Below are 22,029 nucleotides of genomic sequence, written 5' to 3' on the forward strand. Positions count from 1 at the left end.
ACTCTACATGGTGTTCTCATCAACCCTGATGACATAATGCCATTACACACGTGCACTTCCAGTGTTTTAGGAACGAGCAGAACTAATACTACACACACACGACAAGCACCTGCACACGACAACACACGTCAAGATTGATGATCACCTGACAATAATTGTTTGATATCTCACATACATACGAGTATAAGTTACTGCCTTCTGGGCGCCGTTATAATGTACCCCGTTTTAAATCCAATCGTGCCATGAAATCCTTTGTTCCTGCCAATATTAATCTTTTAAACGATTCCTAGTGTTTGTCTTACTATACCTTGTTAGCGGGTTATATGTGTGTTATTTATTGTATGAAAATAATTTAATCATTTTATCATTGTTTGAGCTCTGTTCTTTACACAAGAATTCCCTCACGGTATTGTATTGTCATTGTCATACATCCCAACCAGGAAGTGACAGGTTAATCTGGAATCACGATAACACCAGTGTCCTGAAGGGTGTCCTCCCAGTTGTGAGACACATTAATTAATGGTTCAGTGCACATATGTGGTGTTTCCACATCCCTACAATGAAAGTGGGATCAGCCCAGCCCAGTACCCACAGGAGGCATAGTTCATTGGTGAGTTCATTAAATAGTTCATTGAATATTTTATTTATTCAGAAGAATATGTAATTATGATAACACATTTTTATTGACTATAATGAAGTTTTAAAGTCATTTTGGACACATTTTTATTGACTATAATGACTACTTATGAAAATGAATTGGGATTGGTGAAGTATTACTGAAGGTTGTGTCTTGATGATATAATCGTGGACGGATCCAACTATTTTCTGGTTTACACAAGGAGTAAATTCTTTGTTTCCGTTCAAAAAATTATCCAGGTTATAACGGGTAGTTGATATCCACAAGAACAACATGGGCTGTCTATTAAATGTCTGTTATACTTATCGGCGTTTAGGTCGCCACATCCGAGCCTGAGGCAGCAATGAACGATTTGACAAAAACAAGAGCCATAATTAAGATCAATATAAATCTTGTTTTCGGCTTTTGTAATTAGGTTTTAAAATTCTTTGAGACTGCATGACTCTTTGGAATTTGGTAGGGCATTCCATAAATTTATTGTGTCGGGTAGAAAGGGTTTGGGATAAGGGGCATTTCGACTGTAAATTTCAGAGTTATTTCAGAGTTATTTCTTAAACTATAGCTTGTAGTTTCGGAGACGGAGTAAATCTGAGTAGGTAAATTAATTTCTCTTTGATCACGAAGTTACCTACACAAAGTGTTTAATTATTAAAGACATTTACCTGAGTATGTTAATCAATTTATCTTATAATGTTTCATTAAGTTACCTCCACAAGAATCAGTTACATAGCAAATCAGTAATTAGCTAGGGTGACTCCATTCTATCAGACAGGGGTTTATGGTGTGTTTTCGTTGTTAATTACCTACTCCACTGTCTCATAACTGGGAGTCTCACAACTGGGAGTAGACCGTCCTGAAGAGCATGCAGTATTCCTTACAACCGGTGCCTCCTGTGTTGATACGATTAGACCCCCGATATGTCTTCTTATCAACATCGATGGACATTGTGTGACAGAGTTAACGTGTGATAAAACACATGTGATTCTAGCCTTTCTGCATAAAGACTTTGTACCTGACGCTGTCATTAGTGACAGAACAGTCTACATATTACCATCACCAGGAAAAAACCCACCCTGTGGGCAAATATTTATAGCCAGAAAACCTGTGAGAGATCACAAACGGAAGCTTGGGGAATTTGTACCGGGGCAGACTTGTACCGCCACGGCATATACTGACAGGAAGAGACTTACAGGCGTATATGCTTCACCCCCGCTCCTCTCACAGACTCTTTACTAATGCGCAGTCTCATGTTTATATGTTATAGAATTAGTGCTTCCCAAATCTGACTTTCATTACAATCATTCACGCGCAAATGTATCAGAATTTAGTTATCGCCACATAATTAATTATCCATGAATATCCATGCAGGAAGATACATCAACCCTGGAACATTTATTTTTATTATAGGACATTTATATAGCGCACATATCAACGCAACTAGTACATGCTCAAGGTGCTGGTATTGTCTGTAAAGTCGACAGGTGAGGATGCTTAGTCGGAACCCGTGTTATGCTGGTTCCCTAGCACTCGTCTGACGTCTGAGTCGAAGAAAATGTCCACAAGCTCTGCGACTTGGTTGGTTCTGTCATTGCACCTCGATAGCGTGGGTAGTTGCTCAGAATATCAATCACTTGAAGGAATGAGTGAATGCAGATGCGTTGAAACTTTTGAAATTTGGGCCATTCACATCAGAGAAATCTCACAATATCATCCTTGTAGCAATGTACAGTTGTATAAATCCACTGAAGGACAAATTTAGTTTGGAGAAGTGAGTGATTCAGTGATTATGCTTGCCTTGACCGTACCCGTGTTGGGATAACGATAATATGAATCACAACACTCTTTCACCCTTAATAAGGAATGTCCTATCACTTCCTAAAGTATATATACACACATGGGTTACAAGGCTATGTAGCGGGAAGCAGATATGCAATGCACAACAGTTTGAAACATGTGAATATCGTCTTGAGTTTCATATTGCCGTATAAACATGTCCTGCTCATTCAGGTCTGAGGTGAAACTACATAAGGGTAGTTACGCTTTAATATATTCCTCGACTGGAGATAAATAATTCCTCGAAGGTCTGGACCTACCACCCAGACTCGTGTAAGATGGGTTGAAGTGAAGTCCCTCATCAAGGTGAGTGGATGTATTATCGCATGTCACATCAATGGATGCGGCTTTGTCAGGACCCTTGGCGTCTACAGCAGTAGGGCCTGTCTCCGTCAACCATGTCATCTGGAGATGAGGCATCTCACTCTTAGTTTCTTGACCAGGAAACTTTGGGCAAACATTTCCGAAAACACTGACCCTCAATGAATCGCTGTTGTGTTTATCATCACCCATATTGGACAAGTCAACATGCGCGTTTCCTGCCTCGTCCAATCCCGACGGTCTGCTATCGGTGTCCGAGTGTCCAACATCCAACTCGTCATACAGGTCATCATGCGGGATGGGTACAGGCGGTACAGGCGGTAGAGGCGTACTTTGTCGGAACCCACCTCTTCGTTGATGGCTACCACGAATGCGGCCACCACACCTGTAAGAAACGGATACTGTATTTAGCTTAAGTCAAAACATGGAAAATGACAAACAAAACAAAAAGGACTTTTAAAATATTTTACATCCGCAGTTTATTTCTGACAAAATCCAGGATGATTACTTTTGGATTTCAGTTTCATTGCAAGTGTAAAATTCAACATGACAACATTTAGTGATGTATTCTACCGTAACTACATGTATTAGACAGAAAATACCCCACACATTGATGGAAATTACCCCCAGAATGAGTAGAAGCTGAGTGACTGTAATCAGTGTGTGGCGCGTCTTGAACATTAAGCTGTCAGTATTACAGCTTGTAGACACATAATATAAATAACATACCTAAAGACCAGGAAACACACTGCAGAACATAGAAGGATCCCGATACAACCCCCGACAATGTACATCCAGTAATTGCTGCCATGGGACATTCCGGGTGTGGTGTTGGGAGCTTCAGGAACTGGGAGTAAAATGACAGACACGGTGTTAGAATTTGAACCTAGCAACCTGTGTTGGGGACTCAGTGGATCGGGTGATCAGGCTCGGTCACAGTGCTGATGGCATGGTGTGGATCGTTACTCATAATATCAATCACTTGATAGCCTGGTCCAGACTAGGTTTCTGTACAGGTCGTTTTCATTTAGTTTGGATATTGGTCAGTGAGGCTTTAACACAAACGCAAGCATGCACACACACACTGAATAGTTAAACGTATAGTCCGTTTGGCTCAAAAGCGGACCGATGAATTGCAATCTAACTCGAAAACTAATAAACATAAATTTTTTAGGGGACAGCCAGGAGAAAGGGACAGCCAGGTGTTCGAGAACGGATGGAGACGGCACAGCACAGGTTAAGGGATAAATAACTTTGTCTGTGAACGTGCTTCTCGAACACCTGGCTGTCCCTTTCTCTGCACTCCTCCCCGTAACAAACAGTGAACTGTGTCAATATTTTAATGAAAGTTTGTTAAACATCTTTATTATTTTTAGGACAAAATTCTGCAAAAACCTCACAGAGTTGGTATGATGTTTTGATTATGATCAGCGTTTTATTGAGTATGTTATGTTCATTAGTTTTCGAGTTAGATTGCAATTCATCGGTCCGCTTTTGAGCCAAACGGACTGTAATTGGTTGGTAACCATCAACCGTTAAAAGAACATGTGGTCACCTCAGAATATATTTGTCTATTTACCTTCGGGTTGATAGCAAACACCATCGAATCTGGAACAATATCCGCTGATACAATTATCATCACATCTGTTCTTGCATCCCTTGCCGAAGAAGCCCATCTTGCAGCCTTTCAAGCATTCTCCAGACGAATTATCGCAAATATCGGACAGGCATGAATCACAAGGCAATATACAGTGAGGTCCGTAGTATCCTCGTCTACATCCCTGTACACACATCCCCGTCCCCTGCTCGCATTTACCCTGGAAACACTGTTCATTACACCGGTACTCACACTTCGGTCCAAAATATTCATCTTTGCATCCCGCCGAACAGTTTGCTGTTTCTTGATGGCATATCTCATCAGCACAGTTAACATTACACCTCCATTGGCAGACAGGGCCAAACGTACCACGCTTGCATCCATCACACTCGTGTGTAACATCATTGCAAACCTTACATCTGTCGCCACATGTGCTTTTACACCTTCCGTTAACATCACAGCCACGGTTGGGACACTTGGAAGAACAGGATTGTCCACACTGTGGGCCGTATCTATATTCTTCACATGATGTACAGTCCGAACCATTGTCCTTAGCGCATGTCTTGCATGAACTGAAACACGTCAGCCTACAAACTGTGCCCCACCGACCGTCTATGCAGCCGCCGATACAAGCCTTTCCTGAAGTATCACATGTGCCGTCCTTGCATCCAGAACTGCAGTTGTTTGTACAGTGCGGGCCAAAGTAGCCTTCCTCGCATCCATTCAAACACCCAAGATCCCCGCACTTATCGTCCTTGCAGTGACTTCCCTCTACACAGTGGGCTGAAACAAATCACAAGCTGTGTCACATAAATTTTAATGTAAACTCTCTCTCACACACACACAGCCTCCCCAACTTTTACTAATTATTGTGAGTCAATAATAGTGCATATTACACAGTGCTCTATGTGTGCAAAGTTGTAGCTTACTGTAACTTACAGTGTACAGCAATCGATGGCTTATCAGTCAAGACGGCAATGAAGAAAACCGCAGCAGGGAGTATCATCCTGTAAAACATATTTCTATTTTGAAGATGTAGACAGATGTATGGCGGCTACGCCTCGATCCGTGTTTCATGTGTTTCCAGACAAATTTGAAAGTGAACCCGACATGAAACAATGCGTGCACGAGACATAAACGAAAATAAATATTAGTCTGTAAGTTGATATAATACTGCAGACATATTGGTGAAGAATCAATGATATTATTATTACAGGACAAATCTTATGGATAACAACCTCTTGGTCTATTTTTCACAACGTTTCTGGGCTGGTTCTTGGCCCTTCTTCAGGTGGATAATGGCGATATAGTGAACAGTACGGTATATATATAGATGTACAGGAAGCCAGATATGTAAATTGAGTATATACCAGGGAAAAGGAGATATAATTAAATGAGTAGCAATGCAGTGAGATCAAAGAGCAGAATACAATGATAGGGTATGTTTTTACCATAAGGGCAAGGGTGTGTTTACATAGCAGAGTGGTTAAAGCAGATCGAGTTTGAGAGTCTATGAATTATATCTCCTTTTCCCCTTGTATATACTCAATTTACATATCTGGCTTCCTGTACATCTATATATATATACTGTACTGTACACTATCGCCATTATCCACCTGAAGAAGGGGCAAGAACCAGCCCAGAAACGTTGTGAAAAATAGACCAAGAGGTTGTTATCCATAAGATTTGTCATGTATTACTACACCAACTTCTAAATGCCTTTGACTAATTTCAATGATATTATTCTCCAAGATTTCACATACTTGCATATATATATTATTTTACGTCACTAGTACCAACACTTACCTCAAGCGGAATGTTGCATATAGATTGTTCCGAATAGTCGAGAACACTGTATTTCAATTTAGTGTATTTTACAGGAGGAAATTGAGACTCATTTGAAAGCCGAAGCGTGGAGCAGGAAACACATATCCTGACAAGCGGACATTGATTCGAGGAAATTGTTTAAATGTTGGCCAGTGAATCATTATGTTTTACAAACTAAAAATCGTATGCAGCAGAGAGAGAGGTCGACTGGTCCTGGCAGTCACCATTAGCTCAGGTGTTCTTGGCCCCCACACATCCCAAACAACAAATGGGACTTCTCCCAGGGAGCATTGCCCAGTCGAACCTACCAATAATATTCAGGAGCATATGAAGACTCCCCAACACTGCAGCCTTCTGCATTACCCAGAGTGTCAGAAGGGCTGTGCTCCCGGTGGAGAACCCGGGCACTCTCCTGATATGCGCCATGAGATCACCACGTTCCAAACCAAGGGCACCGAGAACAATGGAGAGTCGACAGTGTACTTGTTTTGCAAGCGAGAAATTTAAAAAAAGCAAAGTCCGCATTTTTATCAGGTTTGTAGGTTAGGATGTCCGAAGCTGTATATGGGCCTATTCCGAAGAATGTTGTGATTGCCATTTTCCATGGCGACATATTATTATTACGTATTAAAGATTAAACTGTTTTGGGTGATCCTGGAATATTTATTATGTTAGGCTCCTCATCAGCCGAGGACCTTTGCCTCATTACATACAGCCCCGACAGTCAAGGACTCGCGACTTGGTAGAACCATCCATGAACGTTTCAGAGATTGTGTACTCCCCAGCACTGCAACCTTCTGAGTTCAGAGTGTCAGTAGGACTGGCAGCTAACCGAGGTACTCTCCTAATGTCAGTCAAAAGATTGGGAGGTACCAAACCTAAGGCACCAGTAAAAATGGGGAGTCGTACAACTTGGTAACGGAGATGCAAGAGTGACATTTCGTAAGCGAGGTTCGTATATTTGCCATGTTTTCTCGGAATCTTTCAAGCCCAATTGTGTCAAAAGAGACGGATAATGCATCGAAATGAATAATTCCCTTAGCTTGTATAAAAAGACAAGGTCAGGTGTGTTGGCATGGCTACGTCCGAAGCTGTATACCGGCGTATTCCAAAGAATCCTATAATTGTCATTTTCCATGACGCCCTCGACATATTCTGGGTCATACCATGGATGTACAAACACCACAGCATGGCGAAAACAGTAATACAACGCTTACGATACTGTGTTTGTACCAAAATTGAGCATCCAGAGTTGTACAGTATCGTTCATTGAATATATTTTCTTCTTCTTTCTCCCATTATTGAACGAGATACTATAGTCTGTGTTCTCGGTAGTTCTGTATGAATGTCAGACTCTATCTAAGAGGTACGGGAAGTTGAAAGAAAACTTGAAGATTGTCCTTTCTGACCCAATGAAAAGGTTCCAAATATTGGCTTTCACCTTTATCTTTAAAGATGTGTTTCATGACTACAAATCTTGCACATTAACGGTATCCTGATCAATATTCGTTATATACAATCATGTGGATAAGTCAGCCACATGTAGGTTTACGTATGATGAATAAGTGTACTGTAATTTATTTATGTTCAGCATCCATTTAAAATATTTTAGTACGTTATGAGGATTAAGTCACAGGGGCTTGTAACGCTAAAAACTGCCATCAAGGTATATACTGTCACTGACGGGGTCTTAGTACTATATAAAAGAAAATGGGATGTAACGAGGTGAACACACCAGGTTCGTTTCAGGGCGAATTCAACAATACTCACTGTATTTATCCCATTTAAAGTTGCACACATTTCAAGCCAATAGATTTACCTATAAAATAAGACATACAGCACTAAAATCGAAGCAGTACTTTGGGAGCTAGGGTCTTCGGAAGCTCGAAAAATCGTGATTACTATGAAAAACATTGGCAGAGGGGTACATAAAGTACGTGGTCCAGACTACCATTTTTGTGGACGCCTCGGTGGCTGAGTTGGTCAGATCGCCGACTGTTGCTCTAATGGGACTCAACCCAAACAGGTACTAGAATCTGTACTTTACTAAGAAAGTGTAATCCTAAATAACTTGTATATGTAATTTTTGTTCCACTGTTCATGGAAAAACGGTATTGTTGTCCGATATGTTTAGGAGAACCTAAAAAACCTGGTTGCCCACATTCCGTAAACAAGCTACGCGGATTTACAAAGAGCACGCCGGTTTTTACGCACATGCTATCAAAGACCTCAACAATGAATTGAAGTTAGTTCTTCAATGTATGTTCAAAGAATGTTACATGAACCATGTCTTCTGACTGACTCTTGCTGGTGATTGTATTCCTATATTTGGGATGCTTGTGTTGAATATTATTTTTTCAGATGTATTGGAATTTATTGCTCCAGATATTGATGTGTTGTGAACACAATTAAACAAATGAAGTACAACTTTGAACTTATCACCTGTCTAGTATGGTGTCGTGCCCTTTCAAAAAAGAAGGGTCACGTGTCTTCAGTGATACCAACAGTTCATTAACAATAGGAAACTTAAGCTCAGAAATAATATTACTTGAATAATTAGCGTACATATCATCTTAGATTAGGGATTCTGTTTATCAGATACAAATGAACAAATATATTAGAGGGACAACATAAAATAACGAAGAAATGTGTATGTAGAGTATACAAATTAATTACTAACCCAAGCAATAGTGACTTTGTATCTATACTCAAATAACTTAGATAAGTACCCCTGACATATCTCACGATTGAATGATCCCCGATCTTAACCCTTTGGAGCATATCTGGGACATGATTGGTCGTCGTGTGCAACAAAGGGATGTACAGAACCTGGCCCAATTTGGAAGCTGCTTTTACACGAGGAATGGTGTAGACTGCCCCTTCAGAGGATCAGGAGGCTTTATAGGGGGTATGAGGAGGTTAGTGCTGGCTGTCATACAGTCACATGGAGGTTACACTCGATATTGACCTTGAGTCGTGTAAGACACGCAAAATGACATTTTGAATGTTTACATTCACCAATATATTCAACATTAAACATTCCAGGGGCATACTTGTAGATTCCAATCATTTGTCCTTTTTTATTAGTCAAAGGATCATACGGATCAGAAATACTCATGTTTTTGCATCGTGGTCACCACGAGAAGTTTTAGGTACGTGTTGAAAACCTGTCATTGCACAAGTACTGGGGTGTTTAATCAAGTTCTTTGTGTAGACATTAATTAGCATGCTAATATTATCAACTTTATCCAATATATGAGACCTCAAAACAAATATGTAACTATCCTTCAACTCCTGCTTGGACTATACCAACCTAGCAGTATATATTTTATAATCATGCCATGGAAAGGTTTCAAAGTCATTACAAAATCATACGCCGTGTGGGCTTCCATGTGAGAGGGTATTATCTAATTGGGGGATAGGATGGATACATATACACACGGGCGGTGAGACTGTCACAAGCCGGGTCCAGGCCTGATTATTTACCGACTGTTGGACGAGAAAATGGCATACACTCACTCACTTGGCACATTAACTGAAAAGGCTGTGTTGTTAGACAATTTCAGTATTTAAATAATTAGACAATATGATGAGAATGACAAGTTCACAGTTCTAAATGGTGTCAGATTGTAAAGAACAGTTAGGATGAAAATGAAAAGTGTTTCACTGCATCTTCGTTGCAACTGGTATTCAACAATTATGTAGCTAGGTATATCTGTGAAAAGTTTGAATCTAGTAAATTATACACTTCTACAAAAACAATGTCTCTGATTTAGGCTATTGAACTTCTGTGAGTGGGTATTTGGAATACGTTTTCTAGGTTTATGACAAGACTAGTACAGTTATAACGGTCATCGTAGCTTATATGGAATTTTGTTTACCATGTATGATAGTTCTCCATACAATTAAATGGGTCAATAAAGTTCCTCGTTTGGAGCATCGTATCACCAGTGTTAAGCGTACCAGTATGATCCAGTATGAAAAAACCCCCGAAACTGTCTTTTAACGACCGTGGACAGTGTCCTTATGGACAGAGCAATTAGATCCTGATCACGGGTATGTCTCATGAAAGCTACTGATTGCTGGGTTGACAGAGATAAGGGGTCTAAAGTAGATAAGGCGAAATGTGTCACCTTCCTCTAATCCTCGACACGGTTAACATTCTTTAGTCTGAGTAGTGCAACCTCTCTGTGCCACCCCCCTCCAAACGTCAAGTTATATAAAACAGTTAATATACTGAACAAAACAAGAAACTCCACACTTGGAGAAATGAATCGTGGATAGCACGATATGGGCGAATACCATAATGGCCAGGTCTTAACTGACACATCCTCTCATTTCAACTGCAGCATACTCATTTATGAAAACGCGACAATGCACTTATCACATGACCACAAGTTCGTGAGCCTAACTACCAACACGTGGCTGACTATTTTACGCTTGCCATGACATGAAGTAGGCGGACAATTCACAAACCCGAGAACATGTGTGCACCAATTAGGTACGACATCTGATCGCCCCAAGGACAGGACATCCTTCTGTTTGGCCGATTCGGACATACATAATCCGTAATGAACGTCTAAACTGGGCACATTGGACGTTATGGAGTGGCCATCGAGGGCGATGACCTGACCTTAATGCTCATCGAAGACGACTTCGTGCCTTGAGACTTCAACCCCAGAATGTTCAAGAGCTATACGCCATGTTGGTAGAGCAATGGCGCGGGTTGCCTAATGCTGTGTTTACGGGTGTCAATGAGAAAACGTTGCCTTGACGTTGTGAATGCGAGAGGGGAGCAAGTTCCAAATGCAGATGACTTGTCCTTGTGAAATAAAAAAGTGACCCATTCTTGGTACTGTTGACTATGGAGGGAGCACCATGCGCACCTTAATGCCTAATGTTGTTTTAGTGTACACTCATTACGTCCAAAAACTATATTTATCCACTAGCAACACACTTTGTTTTATATGTTTAAGACATAAAGTAACACATGTAAAGTTTCTTTTTTTGTTTAGTACATATTTCACTCTGAAATTACTTTAGGAGCAGATCCGTATTTACAGGAATAAGCAAGTGAAACCGTGTCAGCCTTTTTCCGTATGGAGTCAGACGAGTACAATGCTCTTGACATACAGCGTGTAATTCGAGGATGCCTGTAAGTATAATCACATTTGTTAATATTCCATGTACTTCATCCCTATGTAGTAAATGAAGTATCCACCAACCGTGTTAAAGCTATTTTGTTGTTTACACAGCTGGTAAAACACATATGTTGCATTTTAGAATATCCAGAATGGAAACACGGCCTTACCTGCAACTGCCTCTGTTATGTCTGATAGTTCTGGTCAGTGGAAGGACAGGTACGTTGGTTGCCAAGTAATATGACGACTTCACAATCCCATCGTGTTAAAATATATTTACTCGTATAAAATATATATTATTTCACATACGCCTTTAGTTAGGGTATATGATTGACCTTTTGATATTATTTTGTCATGGAAAGCATAGCTTTTCACATTTGTCACTTTTCATAAAAAATCTAGAACATTTGAAGTTCTGTGTGTTTTTCAGGCTCATCAACCCCTAAGCCCCCGTGCCAACGTTCTCGATGCAAAGGGGACATTTGTGTCAAGGATATATGCTCCCTGGGGTGCAAAGATGGGTATTATGGCCGGAGCTGTGGGTACAGATGTAGCAGAGGATGCGTCAGCAACAGATGCTCCGACTCTGGATTCGGTACAGGAAACTGTACTGATGGCTGTATGTCAGGATACTGGGGAAGTACTTGCAGTTTCGAATGCCCTGTTGATTGTCTACACTGTATAGATAATACATGCACAAAATGTAGAGCGTTTCTTTACGGATCATCTTGTAGTTTCAACTGCAGAGAAACATGTCCCACTGAAGGATGCCGTATGGATGGTACTTGCAGAGATGATCATCAATCAATTGCCTGCGCTAATGGAAACTTTGGGCCGAAATGCCAGTTTGGCTGCAACGAGAACTGTGCCTTTCGTGCTTGTAATCGTTCCTCTGGTGTCTGTCTGCATGGGTGTGAAAAAGGCCACTTTGGAGCAAAATGTGAATTCCGATGTACCACTAACTGTAAAGGATCACTGTGTGATGCCCAAGGCAGGTGTCTAGCTGGCTGTACATCGGGCTACTATGGACAAGACTGTGATGAGCAGTGCAGTGACGGATGTCGTCAACGTGTATGTGATCTGAAAACAGGTTACTGTACCAACGGCTGCAACGATGGACACTACGGCTTTCTCTGCAACAGGTCGTGTGTAGGGGATTGCTCTGTCTGTAACCGAGAGAACGGAATATGCCTCGCAGACGAAATACAACCAGGTTAGTGTTTAAACTTAATAATGTCATTTCTTATTGTGTAGGTGACCAGGTTTGTATATTACCTTTAATGTTACAGCAGTGTTTGCACGCACCATACGGTATATTTGGGATTACACTTTCTCAGTGAAGTACAGATTCTAGTGCTTGTTGTACTTTTGGGCGGGTCGGGGTTGGTCCCATCCGGGATTCGAATCAACACTCTCGGAGTCATGCACCTAATCGTCAGCACACAAAGTCAGTGATTCAACCCTCTGGGAAAGTACTGGGTACGTAGCGTTACAACTGATGTGTGAAACAGGGAAGTGGGCTCCGATCCACCATGCGTTGATAGCGTTACTATCTATAACAAATGGTTAGCACAAGTTTACAAACGCCACGAAGTTTGTAGAACAGTAACTGTCCCCAGTAACTCGTACTTAAGCAATCAAGTAAACTTGTCTGACAATTTCCGTTCATGTGTGAAGTTAGCTCACTGGACTACAGCTTACATCTTGTAAACTATACTCATTTCTCCACATCTCAGTTGAATATCGGGGAGTGGGTAGTCTAGTGGTTGAAGCGTTCGCTCATCACGCCGAAGACCCGGGTTCGATTCCCCACATGGGTACAATGTGTGAAGCCCATTTCTGGTGTCCCCCGCCGTGATATGGCTGGAATATTGTTAAAAAAGCGGCGTAAACTGAACTCAATCAATCATTTGAATATCTAATTTGTATTATTTTGTACAGGAGGCACGTTGGTATACTGTACCACCATACTGTACACTCTGTACATCAAATATATTTGTTTACGTTTTTAAGAAGTAAGACTAATTCTAACGAAGTGTGTGTGTAAAAAATCCTCAACCTGAGATAATTTCTGTAAAATGATTAGGTGAAAGATTCTTCGGTGATTCCATTAACACCTATTATTTTTGTTGGAGTGGATTGTGATTTGGGGATCGTGTGTTCAGGCAGTATGGTCCTCCTGAGAGGGTAGTAAATCCAGCTAGGGTCCATGCAGGTAGCAAAAGTAATGTAAGTCCCCATGGTTCCTAGTATGGTGATCTCCCTTCAGTTGTTGGCGATCTATAGCCCGTGTTTTATATTGTATTGTCTTCTTTAATTAAAATGTTTTAGTTTTATATGCTAGTTTTATGTTCATACCTGTGATACTCTAGTGTTTTTACTGCCCATTATAGACAGATTTTACTCTTAAAAATATTTTCATTATTTATTGTATAAATTGTTTTCGTCACGATATGGCTGAGATATTGCCGATGTGATGTTAAATATGAACTCACTCACTCACTCAGGCAGTGTGACTTGGCTGGTAAAGCGTCTTACCCAGGTGGTACTGATCCTAGCTTATAAGATCAGTTACTGGTTTGCCTGGACCAGATTCGATTATTACAGGACGATATGTTCTACTTGGAATAATTTTGCCTGACGAATTAAACAATACGTATAAGGGATCCTATTTCTGTTTTTAGAACCGACGCTGGATACAAAGGACGGGGACGTCCAGATTACACCGTCTGTGAACTACGTCATAGGATCTGTGGTGTTGCTGATTGTTTCTGGAACAGTCGCTTTCCTCATTAGAAGGTACCTCAAATTGGACTGTTTTGTGCCGATATCTGTACATTATGAAACATCAAATATCCTGTTTTTTTATGATACTATTTGTTTCTTCCTGGTCAGAACTCATGTGATGTTTCTGTATACTTTAAGGTCATGTACGTCATCGTCCATCAGGACCAACAGGCGCTTGCTAAGTCCCGAAGGCAGACAACTGCCAGACGTACCGATGTCTGCAAATGCTTATGACGACATCAACGAAGACGACATGGATGAAAGTGATGGGGTCGTTGCAAGCAGCAGTAACAACACGTGCAGAATACGCGGTCAACCTCCACCTTCCCCAGTTGCTATGTGTCACACCGCACGGCCAAGAGAGCACAAGACTGGACATTTGCATATGTTCAAAACATCCCTACAGAGGGCTAACTCCTTGCCAATATTTGACTGGAAGTGGAACGAGTCGGAGAGCTCATGGACGGATCCTACTGGATTTCAGGCGCTACGTGGGAATCAAGGAGAAGACCGAACTCTTATGGAAGAAGCTTGTTGCCTGGTGGATAATGTGGCGTATGAAAGTAGAGCTGCATGTAATTCAACAGCCCCGCGTGGATACCTGTCTCCTGTAGCCAGTGATCCATGTCTTGATTACACTGACTTTTAGCGACATATATAGCTGGCCTTAAACGTCAAGCATTCAATCGTTTATAGGAATAACTCGATTACATTAATAATTTTATTATAGTCAGATAAATTCAAATTGTTTTGTATAATTCAAAATTTGCATGTGCAAATCTACTTTGTATGATAGATATTTCTCAAACCCTGAAACGTCTTCAAAGTTGAGAAAGTTGTATTGGAAAGCCTAGCCTGGTGCATATATGTGTACCTTCTGGAGGATACATACTGACAGTAGGGTATAAGAGACTGTCATAGCGACATGATTAGAACAAACCTTGTCTGAACGAACATTTAATTCCCAAGGTTAATTATTTAAATATAAAAAATATCCCAATAGCCATGACATATACACGTCTAACATGCCAAAATTTGCCATGACTTATAAGAAGCTAGTCCTGACATTAACATTCTGTAAATTAGAAAAACCGAAGATGGTCTTACCCTCAGTTTTTGCTTAGGCTACGTGGCCCGCGGGGGCACCAACGCCGCCACTTCTGTCACTGTGTGCGGTCCTGACACATAGTGATTCTTGTACAGTAGAACACGGATATAGCGAACACGGATATAGCGTACAAACGGATATAGCGAACAAATCTAAAAGTCCCGTCAACAGTCCTTTATAATATCATTAAAATTATACGCGAATAACGAACTCGTGAGTAGCGAATTAACTGTTATAGCGAACTGATTTACTACCCCCAAGCCCAACTAACGACGTGATTAGCGAACTCACTCAGTGTCAGCTCAGCCACTTAGCGGTATACATCAACCTTGTTGGCGGCGAATCAACATTGTGCGATGGTCATTAACGTGTTTAACAAAACAAACATGTCGTGTTTAAAAGCTTGACTGGTATACAGGTCTTCGTTCACTCTCGTCACTATGGCAGGCAAACGTATTGTTGATATTGTTGTGATTGTTAAACATGTAATGTCTGTGAATGATAAATTCAGAATTTTAATGTTATGTCAATGTACATGTACAAGAATAAATATTTGTAGCCTCAGCATATACGTGTTCATATAGGACCCGTGAAGATCCGGGTTAGAATGGATCTTCAGTAACCCATGCTTGTCGTAAGAGGCGACTTATGGGATCAGGTAGTCAGATTCGCTGACTTGGTTGACACATGTCTTAGTATCCCAATTGCGTAGATCGATGCTCATGCTGTTGATCACTGGGATGTCTGTCTGGTCCAGACTCGATTATTTACAGACCGCCGCCATATAGCTGGAATATTGCTGAATCCGATGTAAAGCTCGCTCGCTCACTCACTCACTCACTCACTCACTCACTCACTCACTCACTCACTCACTCACCAGAGTTCGCTTGCATGGTGCAAGAACGGGAGGCAACTCGTCCATTCTTATTGCACACACATACATAACGTGATGCAAATGCGTAATACAGTCAACTGGGTCATTCAAATCGAAAATTCAGGTGATTAACTACAACATGCAGTCATAAATTCTCTCTCTCTAACACTCTCTCTCTCTCTCTCTCTCTCACTCACACACACACACACACACACACACACCTGTTGGAGCCTTTGTTCCAAATTGTACATTTTTCTTACATTCATCGCTTTTACTTTGAATTGTTGCGTGGCTTTAGCTGAATGTTTTCTGTATTATTTCGCCCCAGTTTATAGCATTTATTGACGGTTCGTATTGCTGTAGAACTGTCTTTGTAAATAGTCATTGGATATGAATAAATGATGTAATCGCCGGATGGATGCACGTGGTTTTATATGTCGCAATACTGAGACTTGGTTATGGTCTTGTCCTTGTACAAAGATGTTCACATACTTCAACTCTATATTGAGAGCCACTAAATCTCCATATCCACTAACACGTGCAAAGGCAAGACTGGAAAAGACAAAAAGATATGGTCAAAATAATGAATTGCATTAAGGAATATTTTGGTTACTGAGGCATGAAATCTGCAAATAGCCGCCACATTCTTCAATAAAACGTTTGAAATAATTGTGTGTTTAGATTACAAACTTACGTCTTTGTATCATAAGAGCACAAAAACAGATTCTGATAATAAAATGACCATTTTCACAATAAGTAGTAAAAACAAATCCTATCCCATGATATCTAAATACTTGGTCAAATACATTATGAATCACTTTTAAGCTGCCATGCTACAAGAGGTAAGCATACCTTGTGTCTGTCTACAACACCTCTCGGAGTCTGTCAGGAGGTCATCAAATTCAACCTAGAATTTCAGATTCTGTCCAACAACTTTGGCATGCTTGAAATAGCTGTGGAATTCCTTGTTTTCATATTATTATCACCATATTATTATTGTGAACATTATCATATACACTGACGAGTTGTCGATTACTTCCCGCTACATGCCAAGGGCACATAACTTGTAGTTTACCCGAATGAAGCAATGCACACAGCATATGTCCATAAACTTGTTTGCTTGAACATAACTCTTCATTATCACGACAATTTCAATAATTTGGTTTGTGTTAATCTCTTTCCGCATAGGAATGATTTCATGACAAGTATTATCCTTGACTATCGCGTGTGAATATGTTGTGTTGACAATAGGCGATGAAGGCCTCTGGTTCCAGGTTTCTACACTCACTGTTACAGTAAATACCATCCCGCATTCAGCAACACATAACACGAACCTTTACATTATACGTATGTAGAGCCTTGTAACGCTCAGTAGGCTTAAGTGTACTAAAATCATGTATGGGCGGACCTGATCTGATGTCAGCTAGTGTTACACAACGACTGCAGATGTATGTCAATATTTTGCCCTCACTGCGCGTCGGGGCAGGTTGGGTAATCTGGAGGTGACACTACTGACTGACTGCTGGCATTATCTATAGAATATTGAAGGTAATATGTGTAGATCTAAAATTAGGTAATTTCTGTTAAGTAGTAATATTTGTTGTATGTATTTGCACAATGTTTACTGTTGATATTGTTACTGTTTAATGTGAGAGTACAATGTTTAATGAGGATGTTTTCTTGTTGAAAAGTGCAATCATGCTTAATGATGATGTGTTTTTGTTTACATGTGCAATCATGCTTAATGATGATGTTTCTTGTTTCAAAGTGCAATCATGCTTAATGATGTTGTTTGCTTGTTTCAAAGTGCAATCATGCTTAATGATGATGTGTTTTTGTTTACATGTGCAATCATGCTTAATGATGATGTTTCTTGTTTCAAAGTGCAGTCATGCTTAATGAGGTTGTTTGCTTGTTTCAAAGTGCAATCATGCTTAATGATGTTGTTTGCTTGTTGAAAAGTGCAATCATGTTTAATGATGATGTTTGCTTGTTGAAAAGTGCAATCATGCTTAATGATGTTGTTTGCTTGTTGAAAAGTGCAATCATGCTTAATGATGTTGTTTGCTTGTTGAAAAGTGCAATCATGCTTAATGATGATGTTTGCTTGTTTCAGTGGGCGAAGGAACAATCCTGGTCTCTTAAGACCCAGGTTTGATTCCCACATGGTCGCAATGTGTGAAGCTCATTTCTGTGGTACCTCGACGTTATGTTGCTGACTTTGGCGTAAACGTATACCCACGTACTTATAGTTGAGGTACTAGTCTCAACCCCTGAAGATACAGCCACCGGAGGAAGACATTGCCAGCAGCTTGGGATCTGTGAGTTGAGAAAATGGACCTGTTTCTCGTGGGCAGTAAAATTTCACACAATGAGTTCTTGTTTCTTGCATATGATATATGATTTGCGTTAGAGTAAGCATATAAGTGATGGAGCATGTATCTCTGCAGACCTATTTATTTAATTACATATTCTATGATAACGTCATGTCCTTTGTTTTATGCAGAACCAACTCAAACAAGATCTGTGAAAACCGGAATACCTGCATATTACAAGATGTGTAAGGTACATGTCTGTGTGTTGTTGTCAAATAGACATAATGGCCAACAACTGCTACCCGTACTGCGCTTACTAGTTAACAATTCGAGTTGTTGTGATCTGTCAACGCGACAGTTGTTGGGGACACGGTATATTGAAGGTGTGACCCAGTGTAATTGTAGTGTTACTCCCTGATTGGTCGAGTGCCTGTAGGACATGTTTGTTAGGTCAGGTTTACGAGTGATAATTATAACTCACTGTTATTGTTTAATAATGTCAAGGTGACCTATTTCATTGGTTTGTTTACCTGTCTTGGCCTCGCACGTGTTATTACTTGAAATATATAGTCTGTTTTATTTCTCTTGTCGCATAGTATTATGTATCACCTGAATCAATGGAAATTGTGATTCCGTTTATGACACATTTATTATTTCAGAGTACACTCTTCACTGTGTTGGTGATTCAGCTCGTCTGCTGTAAGTGTACCTTAGCTGTGAAAGCTGATCCAACTAGTTTGAGGACGTTGTTTACATACTGGAATGAAATTATTCCAGTACAAATTTGTGTATCCTCGAGTTTTACAAACAAATAATTTGTCGGCTGATTGTGCTGGATGTCCGGAAAACATACTCCTTCGTCTCCGTTCGTATCTCTAACCAAATACTCAGTCGTAGGTCCTTAAGTCGATTCTCAAAGATTAGAGTTGTTTAGCAACTGAATTGAGTCTGTGCGGTTTAAATGTCTTATATACATTTAGTTGAAGATGTTCTTTCATCTCATACTTCCAGGTGGAACCAGTGCGAAGGTCTGCAGTGAATCAAGATGTACTTTGTGTAAACGTGGCACATGCGAGGAGTGTTTGTATGGGTACTGGGGTTCCCAGTGTGAACACGCCTGTGTCAGCTGCTGGATGGGGGGCTGCCATAAACATACAGGGCGGTGTCGTCAGTGTCTTCCTGGACGATACACCGAGGGTTGTGACACACTCTGCCCCAGTACCTGCCGTCTAAGCTACGACAACGTGAGGTACTGTCACCGGACCAGCGGCAAGTGTCTGGAAGGATGTGCTGAAGGATGGTGGGGGTCCACGTGTAACGAAACGTGCGGTCAAGGATGTAAGAAGAAGGCTTGTTACCAGGAGGACGGTGTCTGCATATCTGATTGTATGGAAGGGTGGCATGGACGTAAATGTGATAAACATAACTGTCTGAACAGACACGTGTCTGGCCGGTGCACTGATGGCTGCAAGGATGGTTGGATAGGTGCGGTCTGCAGTGAGAGATGTGGCGCTGACTGCATGAAATGCCATCAGTTCTCCTCAGCATATTGCCTCGTTTGCAAACCAGGACTTTACGGCCCCGACTGCCAGTCTGAGTGTTCGGCGAACTGCGTGAACACTACATGTAACATGGCAGGGCAGTGTGAAAATGGTTGCATGAGAGGATTCCACGGCAGGAAATGCGAGATGGCCTGTCCGTACAGATGTCTTGACTGTGACCAGACTTCGGGCAACTGCAGAATGTGCGAGATCGGATGGACGGGCCTTCAGTGTCTCGATCAGCCGGTCTCTTATGCTACTTCCCAACCAGATACACCAGGTCAGCAAACGTCGTATAAAAATATTCCATTTCTATTTTCTTATGATTTTCAAATCTAACCTAATGAAGCATGTGCGATAAAGATAGTTGTCGGGGGGAAATAGCATCTCACAAATCCTATTACAGTTCTTTGGGACCGAAAAGCCTAAAATTTATTTACATAATAAAATAAAACAAGCAAGTTTAAACAACCTATTTATGTAGCACGACAATATATATTTTCTGGTTTCGTTTGTGTTTGCAGAGTTAACGAGTGGCTGCAACCAAATGGCAGAGGTTAAATTAACAACATTTGCGATGATGATGATGTCAGCAGTTCATCACATGAGCAGCGTCCTTGAACGTTAAAAGTTGCCAGTGTATTAGCATTTAAGCAGGATGTTACATTACAAGGTATACAAATACATATAAAGGGTATATATTTAACAATAACAATGCAAAGTAATTTACCTTTGCCAGCGGCACAAAACTATATCACAGGTACAGATTACCATGAGATAGCGATCTTGAGTTCAACTACAATCGCCATAAATTTGCACAAAATGATAACTGGCTGAGATTATCGTGAGAATCAAATGAACATACCTGACAAAATGACGTTCAAGAGACGACATATTTAACATGAATAATTTGTATTACATTCGAAGAATGCCTTCATTATGTTCAACTGTGTGATTCAAATCCACCCATTGGCAACTCGAAGATGACCTCGCATCACGTCAGAAAATATCAAAACGACAGAAATGTTATTTCCCTACGACCCAAAATTGAGAGAACTGCAGTTTGATCGTGCCTACATTTTACTGCTAAAGAAAACTTATGGTGGCTGTATCGTGTTGTGTTATCGCCATATCGTGTCGTGTTATCGCTATATCGTGTTGTGTTATCGCCATATCGAGTCGTGTTATCGCTATATCGTGTTGTGTTATCGCCATGTCGTGTCGTGTTATCATCATATCGTGTCGTTTTATCGCAATGTCGTGTCATGTTATCGCCATGTCGTGTCATGTTATCGCCATATCGTGTCGTGTTATCGCCATGTCGTGTTGTGTTATCGCCATGTCGTGTCGTGTTATCGCCATGTCGTGTCGTGTTATCGCTATTTTGCCTAGATTTTTCAGGGCGATATAGCCATTGTCCGAATCAGCCACCATAATACGGCAAAAAAGAACAATGTTAGACATTAATTGTGTATATAGTCGTTGTAAACGAAATGCCACCAAGTAATCCCCGATTGTTTTATATTGTGCTCTTGTTATATTTATTGTACAGGTACTTCCCGATTGCAAGTCTTCAACATTGATATAAGTGGTTAAGCCATGACATTGTTTTAGACTTCTGTTTGTTCAGATTCGTTATTCGCTATATACTGTTAGATTTGTCACATCCTGCCATGTTTTGTTTACAATTTGAATCGCATCATATGTATATAATTTGACTTTTTCATTAAACTATTACTGAAACATGTTGTGGTTGTGAATTTAAATTATAAGGAGTTACTGGCAGCATTATTTAGGTTTATTAAGGTATCACAAATCAATGTACAAAGAATCCGCTACGAGTAAATTGATCAACTTGTATCATGTGACTGTAGCACAGCGGATCTACGTCGTTGGGTGGTTGAAAGAGGGGCAACTGAAGGGGAACCAATTGAAGTCGGTGTCAGCCGTGCGTGGTTATAGTGTACCTCACTTTAGAGGTCGTCTATTGTATGTTTGTAAACACTGTACACGATTTCGGTGCATGGAGTCCTTCACCGATATCTTTC

The 22,029-nt window shown here is 40.6% G+C and overlaps 3 protein-coding genes across 10 annotated transcripts in view; 2 read left to right on the forward strand and 1 right to left on the reverse strand.

The window, feature by feature from the left end:
• Positions 1 to 22,029, forward strand: part of LOC124273760 (scavenger receptor class F member 2-like) — a 64,553-nt gene that overhangs the window by 15,175 nt on the left and 27,349 nt on the right. For 2 of the 8 annotated variants that reach the window (XM_046709060.1, XM_046709062.1), the window contains exons 2-5: positions 18,632 to 18,690; positions 19,100 to 19,139; positions 19,452 to 20,261; positions 20,506 to 21,083. In XM_046709060.1, the coding sequence (XP_046565016.1) occupies positions 18,682 to 18,690; positions 19,100 to 19,139; positions 19,452 to 20,261; positions 20,506 to 20,609 (963 nt within the window). In that variant the 5' untranslated portion in view covers positions 18,632 to 18,681 and the 3' untranslated portion in view covers positions 20,610 to 21,083. The other 6 variants (XM_046709059.1, XM_046709058.1, XM_046709061.1 and 3 more) reach the window with 6 other exon arrangements.
• LOC124273762 lies at positions 1,920 to 3,614 on the reverse strand. Its single transcript, XM_046709069.1, has 2 exons — positions 3,521 to 3,614; positions 1,920 to 3,176 (listed from the first exon to the last, which is right to left on the reverse strand). Exons 1-2 carry the CDS (start codon positions 3,607 to 3,609, stop codon positions 2,672 to 2,674), a joined length of 594 nt encoding a protein of 197 aa, XP_046565025.1. The 5' UTR covers positions 3,610 to 3,614; the 3' UTR covers positions 1,920 to 2,671.
• Positions 11,505 to 15,121, forward strand: LOC124273759 (platelet endothelial aggregation receptor 1-like). The gene is made up of 4 exons (XM_046709057.1): positions 11,505 to 11,575; positions 11,787 to 12,569; positions 14,041 to 14,155; positions 14,282 to 15,121. The coding sequence occupies exons 1-4, from the start codon at positions 11,509 to 11,511 to the stop codon at positions 14,790 to 14,792; spliced, it is 1,476 nt and encodes a 491-aa protein (XP_046565013.1). The 5' UTR covers positions 11,505 to 11,508; the 3' UTR covers positions 14,793 to 15,121.

The sequence above is a fragment of the Haliotis rubra genome, unplaced genomic scaffold, assembly GCF_003918875.1.
Source record: "Haliotis rubra isolate DU_JTF1 unplaced genomic scaffold, ASM391887v1 Scf1838, whole genome shotgun sequence".
Classification (NCBI taxonomy): domain Eukaryota; kingdom Metazoa; phylum Mollusca; class Gastropoda; order Lepetellida; family Haliotidae; genus Haliotis; species Haliotis rubra.

Coding starts and splice junctions, on each gene's coding strand:
- LOC124273762 (XM_046709069.1), bottom strand. CDS start 3,609: ATGTCCCATGGCAGCAATTACTGGATGTACATTGTCGGGGGTTGTATC. Junction 3,177..3,520: donor GTGTGTTTCCTGGTCTTTAG/GTATGTTATTTA, acceptor CGTTTCTTACAG/GTGTGGTGGCCGCATTCGTG.
- LOC124273759 (XM_046709057.1), top strand. CDS start 11,509: ATGGAAACACGGCCTTACCTGCAACTGCCTCTGTTATGTCTGATAGTT. Junction 11,576..11,786: donor TCTGGTCAGTGGAAGGACAG/GTACGTTGGTTG, acceptor TGTGTTTTTCAG/GCTCATCAACCCCTAAGCCC. Junction 12,570..14,040: donor CGCAGACGAAATACAACCAG/GTTAGTGTTTAA, acceptor TTCTGTTTTTAG/AACCGACGCTGGATACAAAG.